This window comes from Ricinus communis, chromosome 9 (genome assembly GCF_019578655.1).
Source record: "Ricinus communis isolate WT05 ecotype wild-type chromosome 9, ASM1957865v1, whole genome shotgun sequence".
In the NCBI taxonomy this organism is placed as follows: Eukaryota; Viridiplantae; Streptophyta; class Magnoliopsida; order Malpighiales; family Euphorbiaceae; genus Ricinus; species Ricinus communis.
The window spans coordinates 377,356-388,615 of NC_063264.1; the positions used below are offsets into that span (position 1 = coordinate 377,356).

The 11,260-nt window shown below is 34.0% G+C and overlaps 1 protein-coding gene across 1 annotated transcript; it reads right to left on the reverse strand.

Moving 5' to 3' along the window:
- Positions 1-467: 467 nt before the first annotated feature.
- On the reverse strand, positions 468-10,645 carry LOC8260760 (sphingoid long-chain bases kinase 1). The gene is made up of 9 exons (XM_048379135.1): positions 10,453-10,645; positions 9,681-10,278; positions 9,212-9,583; positions 6,961-7,054; positions 6,806-6,843; positions 4,740-4,886; positions 3,382-3,481; positions 1,795-2,732; positions 468-1,078 (listed from the first exon to the last, which is right to left on the reverse strand). Exons 2-9 carry the CDS (start codon positions 10,152-10,154, stop codon positions 932-934), a joined length of 2,310 nt encoding a protein of 769 aa, XP_048235092.1. The 5' UTR covers positions 10,155-10,278; positions 10,453-10,645; the 3' UTR covers positions 468-931.
- Positions 10,646-11,260: the final 615 nt, after the last annotated feature.

An 11,260-nucleotide genomic window follows, 5' to 3' on the forward strand; every position in this document is an offset into this window, starting at 1 on the left:
AGAGAGGGAAGGATAAAAGCTAGCACCGGAGTTTGTTACTCACTTAGTGATAGGTAGAGGCTAATTTGCAAGAGAGCGTCGAAGCTAATAAACTACTTTGCCAGGCGGGGGAGTATGGGATTCCCGGATTGGAGGTCTGTTATGGCAAAAATTATTGAAATAGAGGGGCTTGCCTTGTTCTGTTATACTGCCAGGTTGAATGATGACGCTAAGCCGTGTGCTTACTCACCTTCGTCGACCCTAGGGCAGGCAACTCATAAAGTCAGGATTCAATCCTCCACACGACCCTAATCTAACATCAGTGGATGAGAAATCCGGGATCTTCAATGAGAGGTGGAAATTGAAACTTACATGGATAGGAAAATCCATATCTTGAAATCCTCGCATATATCACAAGTTTACAGCCATCCCTTTCTACGGCCACACATTCTTATCCTATAAATTTACAACATAAAGAAAGAAGCACATAAAAAAGGAGGACCTGGATACATACCAAATTGGAACAGAAAATCAGAGTACTTTACAATATTAACATCTCAGTATGTCCCATACAATGTAATGACCAGGTCAATAACAAGGGGGAGTAAAGTTGTATAGAAAGACAGAATTTTCAATACATTGATCTGCGCATGCCAACGTCAGATAAGAGAGGGTGTAGAGATGGAAAAAGGTAGGCGAGGGCACAATAAACAACATACAACCAATACATAATCGCAGAAAACATATACAGGGACCTCACATGTGCAATGGCACAATCCTGGGGGCTAAAATTAGAAAAAAATAGAGGGGTAAAAATACAAGAAAGGAAAAGATCATTGTATTCTGGCCTGGTTTAAGTAATGCTCTTCATATATAACAAGCACAATCAGAAAATATCGTAAAAATTACCATTGAAACCTTTCAAAGAGTTCAGAAAGATGGCTCAAGGCTGTTATATGTGATGGCTTGAGTGGCCAATGAGTCGGCACTGTTCTGGCAGCAAATAAGAGATTACTTGTCCATTAAGGGGAAAAAGCTCACCATCAATGCCACAACCATTGTGGGTGTGCTTCCCAGCCTTGATCTTCACAGACTTGACCTGCAGAAGCTAGTGTTAGACGGTGCCAACAAAGTGGATTTCACCTTGAATATGCTTATATACACACACCTTGAATACGCTCATATATAACACACTTGGATATGCAGATTGATACTTTTTCAAAGATCAAAACTCAAATCAATTTTGCACCTCATCAACAATCAGAGTTGACAACTTCATGAATTTTCTGTCCACTAAATATTATTTTGTGGATGTTGGGAGCTATTCTGCTCAATAACTTCTAAAATTTTTATACGTAAAAAAAATATCGACCAATTCTGATGTGCATAACAGCAAATGAATCTTTTCCAAACAGAACAAACAGAAAATGGGAATGATTCAGTGAGCTTGTGTGCACATGCATATAAGTGCAGTTAATAGGTACCCAAAAGTAAAATAAAATAATATCATTCTTGAATGACCAAGAAAATGTAAAGTTTCAGCACTCAATGATGGCAGAGCTTCCAGATCTCAAATAAGGTAGAGGAACCTGTCAATGCAGATAGTAATAGACAAACACACTCAGCCAGCCCTTGTTGCATATATTTGCAGATTCTTTGAGTCGAATCAACATGTAAGATTGTAGAAATGGTTACATCACTATATCAGATTGCAAGTTAATAGCTGTTCCAAAAACTCAAAATGTGGTTGTCTGAATTTAATATGAAACTTTGATTTTGAAAGTGCAATAGCATCTATTGAGTACATGTTCATACCTTGATGTATTCAACATATGGTAGCGAAAGATGTCGACCCATCTGCAACAGCAAGAAGAATCTCAATAGCCTTAGTCGCCCACTACCATGAACTAAGAGCAAATCCATGGTATTATCGTCATGCTCAGCTCCTGGTGCTACCACTTGAGAACTCTGAACTGTTCTACAAGCATGATTGCAAACCAATATGCCAAGATATTGTCCCTTCTTAAATTCCCATTTGTCTTCAAACCTAGGCACAGCTTCCTTTCTGGTTCCTGCTTCAACATCATCTGAAGGCCCTGGCAATTCAATGGGGTTTTCCAGATCCCAATTAGGCTCAGTATCCCATTTTGGTTCAGCATCCCAAATTGGACCTGGATCAGACAATGTCGAAGATATATCCTCTCTATCATTTGTTACTGTATTTCCCCAAGAACATCTAGATGGATCATGTGAAGAGGTCACTCCAGTCCATCCTTTATCTGTCCTTGATTTTGACCTGGTCCTTGGCCAGTTTGGAGTGGTTGACAGAGGTAACTGTGGATGAATAACCTCTGGCTCTGCCACTATATTACTCCGCCCAGATGACAAGCGTTTTGATTTTGGATCTAGGCCTCGCACATAGTCAGATGGTTCAGTGCTAGCATGTGTACTACTGCAGGTTGTATCTAACTCGCCCCCAGACATTCGACTAGGAGTCATTATCGAGTCAATACTTGACAAACTAGAGGCTCTAGGCATCCCTTCTGTGTTTGATCTCCTCATGATATCTGTGTACAAGTCTGACATGTCAACTACCTCTCGCTGGGGCTGTTTTCCTTCTTCATCAGCTTTTGTTGCTGGAAGATATTCCACTTCATAGCTATATTTTGGTAAGCACAAAAACTTGAGAAATCCAGCAACAAAATAACGCAGAGGACCATAGCGTTTCTGATATTTCTCAGAGAGTTCCAACACTACAGTACATGGGAAATATGTCAAAATGATTAACATATCTTTTTCTTATGCATGCTAAGAAATCAATTTCAGAGAAGGTAAAAGCACATTCTTCTCACAGCCTGTGACAAATACTATCTTCAGTCATTATATGCCAAAGTGTAGAATAACAGAATGAAATAAAGCTCAGCCATTCATGCGTATTATTGGGTTAATTTGAATAAACATTGTCTGCAGCTAATAATGCACACAAAAAGTAAAATAATAAACCCTTTCCCACAAGTTATATCAATGAAAGAAAGACTCTTTTCTAGAATTTAATTTATCTCATCTCTTGAATAAACATTTCCTTAGCATCTAAATAATATATGACATGAATGGAACTTCAAAAGGGATTCAGTTTGGCACCCTCAATAAGCAAACAAGGCATTTAGGTCTCATGTGGTGCATGTATTGACTAAGGCAGGAGCATGTGCCTTGTGTTTTTTCCATGCTTTGTGCCATTTCTAACATGTTCATATGATAAAGCAATAGTTTTGTGGGAATTAATTGGTTTTTCAAACATTTTATACTATTTGGCCTCCTTGGATAAAATACAATGAACTTAGGATTTCTTATAAGGTCTTTCAGTGTTTTCACAATGGATTAATACAGCAATGTTGAACTCACCATCGCTAACAAAACCATAATATGAAACTGTCATCCCAAAGTGAACAACACCAGTTTGAATCCACTCAACAGCAAAAACGTCTGTAGCAGTAAGACCCCCCTGAAATGAATAACAAAATTTTATAGCATGAAATAAAACTTTCACTGAAATAAATTATAGAAGAAAAAATAACTTGGAATTTAAAGTTTCACAACTTCAAAGACATAAATTCACACATGTGCTTGACTGGCCATGCATACAACAATGACAGAAGCTATTTGATTAGGGTTTGAATTTGAACCTAAATAAATTTGAATTTACTTCAAAATAGACAGAAAGTATTGAGATTTTAAGCTTCACTTAGGTTTAAGATGCATTGTAAAATTCAAATAAGCACAGTTGCAGAAATGTTCCCTTAGTTATACAACATGTACAGATTTTTATGGATCCAAATACGATTCTAAGGCTTTGTTTAGTACATGAATAGAATAGCAACGTAACAGCCATTCCACGTCGAGTATTGTTAATTTTGGATCAAAATCTTAATATGAAACAATTATTTTAACAATCTTAACTTTTCTCATCCCAAATGTCAAATAGTAATCATACAAAATAAATATTTCATAATCGGTGAAATCTAAACTCTGCATGAGTAAAGAATAGTCATTCTGATCATGGATGCTTATTCCATTACTTTTTTTCCATCATGTGAACCAAATGAAGTCCAAATCTTAAGAGTTAGGACATTAGACTCAAACTAATTTTGATTCTACAAGATAGAAACCAAAAGGATTAAAATATGGCTCAGATGAGAAAAGTATAAATTTAAAATGAACCCTACTGAGATTCAACTTTTCCGTTCTAAATGATTATGGAAATTAGGCAAGTGTTCCTACTTCCTAACTAAAAACTCTACAAACTTCCCAACTTATAGAAAAATCAAAACAAGAGCCTACTAAAGCCTAGTCAAGCTTTCAACTAACTATCTCATAATTGAAGATGTGTGAAATAAGTGCTTGGCACTAGAACCAGCTTTGACACTGCTTTCATACACATGATGCCACTTATCAACTATCCCACAAACCCAACCATCACGAGGAGTACAAAAGATCCTTCTATTCTTCAATCTTCTTCCTCACTGATAAAAAGATTAGAAAAGAAATCCCCACACCCTTCCATATGCAATTCAGCATGCAAAACTTAAACAGTGAGATACTAGATTATTATCAATCAACAGATTTTAACTAACAGATACAAGATACAAATTTAGAAAATATTTAGAATGACATAGGCTTCTGGACTTATGCAAGGCAAAACTTATCAAATTCATGAAAAAATGACACATCGCTGGAGTTAAGAAAAGTTATTAGTCAAGTACCTTTACAATAGAGATAGCAGCAGAAACTGGGTCTCTTACTCCCAGAACAGTCCAAACTAGAGAATTATCTGAACCAGCTGGTATAATTCCAATTGGTATGGATATGCCTTCTTTCTGGTTATCTCTACTAAGTAGGCCATTTAAGACCTGAAAAAATAACAGGGACCAAATAATTTATTCAAGAGATTTCATAAGAAGTATCAACCTAAGGTCTAGAATATTATGCTAATATCTGCAATGATCCTCAGCATGCATAGCACATATGCTACACATTATATGTACATGCAGGGTTCAGAATTATATACAGAAATAAAGCTTAAGGTTTTGCATGTTAATTCTGTAATGGGTTTATAAGAAATCATATTAATGAGTTGACAGCCCTTTGTTGAGAAAAGGTGAAAACCCAGCCTAGATATGATATAGAAAGAAGGTCCACTAGTATGGTATCCAGGGAAGGCGCCAAATAGTTATGTCATTTGATACAAAGACATACTCAATTATAAATGGATAGCATTTTTCTATTCACTTAAATGGCTAATGCCTAACAGTATCAAAGCAAATAAAATTTGATAAGAAGGCCCAGCAGATACTGGTGTTAGAAGAAATTGAAAAGGAAATAAGGAATGAAAGAAGAGAGAAAGTAATCAGCCCCAGCCAGGTAATTCTTATCTCTCACTCTATCTCCATTTCTCTAATTCTTCTTCTACCTCTTATATTTTTATTTTTTTTAATAGCCTTTATCTGGGATGTCTTCTTCTTTTTCTTATTCCTTATCTTTTTATTTCTTTTGGCCTTCTCTAGGCCATTCCCACAACCCTCTATTGGCCAATGAAGACATACAGCTGTTAACCCAGATAGATTGTACCAACTGAGAATTTCATATTAGTAGCCTAAATATCTCTAACATATGAGATGAAAATTAATACCCATGCATTTCTTCAAATATCATATGACAATGTTGTGGCAATCACCACTTCTACAGATCCTTGGAAAAACTATTAATGATCACACCACTTACCTTACATTTTATAATTAGCAACTTAAAAGGATGTATCAAATGTGCTTGCACTCATTTATGCACTTGTGTGAAAGAGGGGAAAAATATGAGGCAATAGTGGGGAGAATTAGTAATGTCAGATAGACTTGCACAGCTAAAGCCAGAGAAAAGAGAAGAGCCAATATAGAGGATAGAGAATAACAGACAAGCATTGATAGAGAAAATCAACACCATAATTACTTCTGCATTCTAATCTCAAATTAGAAATAACACCAAATGGAAATAAATCCTTGCAAAAGAATTTTCAAGTAATAGTTGAGAGAATGGTTAAGTGCCACGATATGCACAAGTTAAAAAGAAAAAGAAAAAGGAAAACAAAGTAATTAGCCAATCAATCAATGGATGGGTAAATTGTTTACCATGTGAAGCATAAATGTTTGCAACATATTTGATATTGACACAACATAAATCCAGGGATAAGACAACTGCTAAAGGATAAGATACAATGATTTACCAAATACTAATAAATCAATTTTTTGTTATCCCTTCATCATTTAGGGAAAATTTCGTTTTACATGTTTTCATAACCAACTATTCATGATTGGCCAAATCATTGATAGAAATAATATCCAAATACCAAATCCGTTCTCTATATAACCTACGCGAAATAGAAGAAGCTCTTGGGAAGATCAAAAAAAGAATCTGTTCAAAAATTCCAAACCTAATCTTTTCAAAAAAGCGCGTACTAGGGTCAAATTGTATCATACAATTCTTTCATAAAATCCAAGACTGTAATTTGCATTTACTTGAGATGGGATAGAGCTTTCAAAAAGAAAGGTCGAAAATTTCACTTCCTTCACATTTCCCTCTATTAAACAAAGAAAGATTAAATACTCGAGAAACAGCATAGAGACTAACACGATATAATTCAATAACTAAATAATTTAAAAATGTAATAGGGTGATTACAAAATTATGATGCAGGATAAAGAAAAATCATTAATATCTAGAGAAAACATATGGTAACAAGAAACAAAATCATTGTGATGTAAAAGAAGCAAGAGACTAACCTCATTGATAATTCCATCACCACCTACACAGATGATCCCTGAAAAAAAAGAAAGTAACATGGCATAAATGGGTAACATGGTAAAAATAGTGAAGACCATAAAAAAGTACAAGAAAAATTGAAATAAGAAATGTTATACAGCAGTGCTTCTGGTACCATCAGGACATGTGCTGATGTCAACTGTTGATGCAAGATTTCTAGCATGACCTGCAGATGATGTTTTCACTACCTCCAATTTAAACCCTGCTAGCTGTCATGGTATACATTTTGGATGTTAGAAAAGATTACTACTGAGATCCATCCTACCAATAATTGCAAAGCAAGAAAAGATAGTTCATTAAACATGTTCCACCATCACATTATATAACAGTTGTTATTTAACAGAAATTTGCCTTCCTGTTACCATCACTAAACGGATATATTATTTTTGTATTGATAACGGCTGTTATTTAACCATAACATCCGTTATCAGACTTATCAGGCTATAACGCCGTTATGGCTATAAAATGCAGATCTATTTCTGCCTATAATTATGCCTAGATATTAGGAATTTCTTAGCTCAAAAAGGGATCTTACAGCAATTCATTTTTCTGTATCCAGAACCCAAAAGTTGTTTACATGCTTTTACATAGTAGAAGTCAAAAAACAACTAAGTGGTGTTTGTCAAAGCTTTTCAGGTCCCAACAGCTACATCTAAGTGTTTGGCTATTTTATTTTAATAATTGCTGATGGCTATTAGGACCCAAAACGATACAAGTTCATACCAGTTCCTATTTGGAGCTTTTCACCAACTATAAATATATAAGAAGTCATGGACTATATTATCCTTTTAAAAATTTGATGTCTTTATACCTAATCAATTATAATAACTTCATAGTAAACAATTTTGTTTAATTTAATATTTTTATTTTTTAAATGCATAGTAACTTATATAACTTTAAGCTAAAAAAAGAAAAAGATAAACTAAAAGGATTATTTTATTACATTTAAACTTATTTAAAAAAAATTTATTATTGTTAATTTATATATTTTATAGATGAAAACTTATTTATTTATATGTATATGCATAAATCTATAATCATCAACCAAATCATATATAACATATTAAATATAATAACAAAATATAGTACTTTTTTTCAAACTATATGTTAGTCAGTAAACATTTAACAACTAATGATAAATTTATTAGACACTTAATTAAACCAGCTATTAGCTATCAGCTACCAAATATGAACCATCACCAACAGTTTAGCCAAACAGGTCCTATATAGCTAAGATCTTAAATTAAATTATGAATTTAGTTTAATTTATACTCTAATAAATAGATCAATCAATTTAGTACATAAGTTAAAATCAAACAAAGATAGTGAACCCCTTACCCTTAAAAATTTAATGAAATTTTTAGTATTTTCAATAACTTCAAAAGTGCATTAGATTAAAATTTAAGATTAACCATTGCTATTATTTGATAGTCATGCACAATAAACTATCAATAAAAGATAATTCTTTGTTTAATATTCTGACTTATTTAAGAAAATTTAACCATTAATTGATGGTATACGTTGGCTACATGTTTGGGATGATGGGGAGGCTGATTGGAAACTTTAAGGTCTAAAAAATATGATTTTTGGTTGTTGCAGGAATTCTGATTTCTTAACAAATTTGGAATTTGGAAGTCCTTAATTTTATTAATTATTGTTGAGTCTTGTTCTGAATCCTTGTTGGATGAGGATAAAGTGTTTATTTAGAGAATCCTTTAAGGATTAGGGGTCTAAAACTATTTAGGTTTAGGAGTACTCCTGCAAGTATCTAGGCTTATAACAATTATTATTCAGTTTTCAGATTCAATAACCAACGATTTCCTGCAAATTGCTATTCTAGAATAGTGTTTCAATTCTCTTTAGGCACTCCTAAACCTTGTAAGGTAAGTGCTGGCTCTTAGAAGTTCTCTTATCACTTCTTTCCTCTTAGTCTCTTTAGATCTGAATTTTTGTCGAACCAGACCTAGAATTCAATTTTAAAATCTTTATTTCTGCAAAATTCAACATAGAACAGGTTATCTAAATCTGTCTTATATCAAGTTCAAGTAGCAGATTACATAGACTCAATTCAGTGCAATGATGCTCATATTCCCAACCAAAGTTGGATTGGATCGAAAAGATAAACAGTTAGTTTTTTTTGTCAATGAGGCATATGCAAAAATGTTTTGAACACCTAAAGCTAGCCTTTGTTGTATGAAGTTCTATTGACTCTAGAATGTTTTCAGTTTAGAAGTAACAGTGTCATGAATAACATTATAAAATAAGAATTATATGAATTTAGTGGCACTTCAGATGTCAACTGCAAAGACATTGACAATTATAGAAACTTTTGGCAGTGCAAAGACAAAGCAAAAGCAACAACAGACCTTAAATATTGGTTCCACAATGCCATGGAAAACTTTACTTGAACGACCACGTCCAGATCGTGGATTTAAGATGACAAGCATTTTAGGTGGACTCTTACATTTGAAGAGTAACTCTGGCGGAGTGTCAGTAGAAAGCAGCTCAGAAGATGCTTGCTTCTTGGAAGAAACCAAAGTATGAGGCAAACAATTTACATAACAGTGTTGATCTGCTAAGCCACCGACCCACTGAAGTGCCTCTTCTACACTAGAAGCCAGAAAACGATAGTCCTTGCGGCTTCTTTTAGGTTTTATAAAACAAGATAGACCACAAGAACCCTTTTTCATCGGATAAGAATGAAGGGTAAAATGTCTGAGACCAACATTGTATGATACCTGAAAGAGTCATGCAGAATGAATGATACACTCTCCCTATCAGTTGGCAAAACGAATAATCATTATAATAATAATAATTTTTAGATTTATCGATTACCGATATAACATCATCGAGATGCAGCATGCGAGCACCCCAAACAAGAGCCCTGCTAGTAAGCTTAGCATCGACCGCTTCTTGGTTGGATACAACAGTTGAACTCTGCTGTTCTGCATCTTTGGTAGAAGTGTTATCATGGAAGGTGTTTTTTCTCTTGTCCAAAATGAGTTTTCCGGAGAAGACAACGCATCCCAACAAATCAGATTTCTCGTCTCCTCCTCCGATTATGTCAATTCTGTGATCTTGTACAACCTTGGCTTTGTCCAAAGGATCATCAGGTTTGGAAGAAGCTTTGACTTTCTTACTACGTTTCTCGGGAAAAACAATTGGGGATGAGTGTTGGCCCCCAGCAGTGGCTATTTGAGAACACAATCCCAACCTCCTTAGAGACTGCTGATGAAAGGCAGATTTACTATTATTGAACCCAGTAATAGTGGTATTCGTATTCCTCGACAAACTCCCACTCTTCTGCATATCTCTTCTTATTTCGCAATTCTATAATTGCGATAGATGAATGAAAACACAATCAATAGGGCTTTTGACAAATATATTTGCTATCTCAAATGAGATAGATACGATGTTACGGATCCAATTCCAACTGCATGACACCATTGATCAGATCAGCTCGCAAATGCAATAATTCAAATTTTCCATTCCATTAATGCTATCAGCCAAAAACCAGAAAACTATAATAGATGAAGATTGGATTCCCACAACCACCAAACCAGGGTTAAATCGGGAAATTCGAGAAATTAAACCAAAGAAAGAGTACCTTAAATAGGAGCATAGACAGATCTTCTATTCTCGCTATGATGATAGCAGCTTCAATCAGGAGTACAGGAAGATTCTTTCATCGAAAGTTGAAACAACGAAACCTATCTTCTTAGGATAGGCCTCTCTTTCTTCGGTCTCCTTTATTAACTTTATTTTCTCCCCGGCTTCGGTGATGACTAATGAGTCCATTTCTACTTGTACATTACATATGTATAAAGCAAATAATATTTGGGCAAAGTTACAAATTGGACCTCACATTGAACCTTTATATTTTATTTTAATTTCCAATTAGAACTTTTTATTAAGAAACTGCTCAACAAACTCAAATGGACGTCTAATTTTTGTTGGTTCGCGAGTCAATATGTTATACGACTCTTTTCAAGCCGTGTCATATATATGTCAATCCGTTTACTGACCAGTTAAGGTTCAATCATAACTCGTATTTTTTCTGTTTTTGGCGAATTGGGTTCTCGTGTCATGATCCATTTTGACACCCTTATTTGATAATATGAGCTTAGAGCTTAATAATTTATAATTTTATTGTTTGATTGTTAAATCATGGTTTAAAAAGTTATTGATATAATGAGGTTAATTTAATGGTCAAACAATAACGTTTTTTTTTAAATTATTAAGCTTTATATTCATATTATCAAATATAAAAATCATGATAATGATGGCTGATCAGAATAAAGGCTGATCAGAATAAAGATAGCCTATTAATAAATATTCTTAAATACTTTTTATAACTTGTAAATTTTTTATTCATTTAAACAAATAAAAAATAACTATATATATACTATGCATTT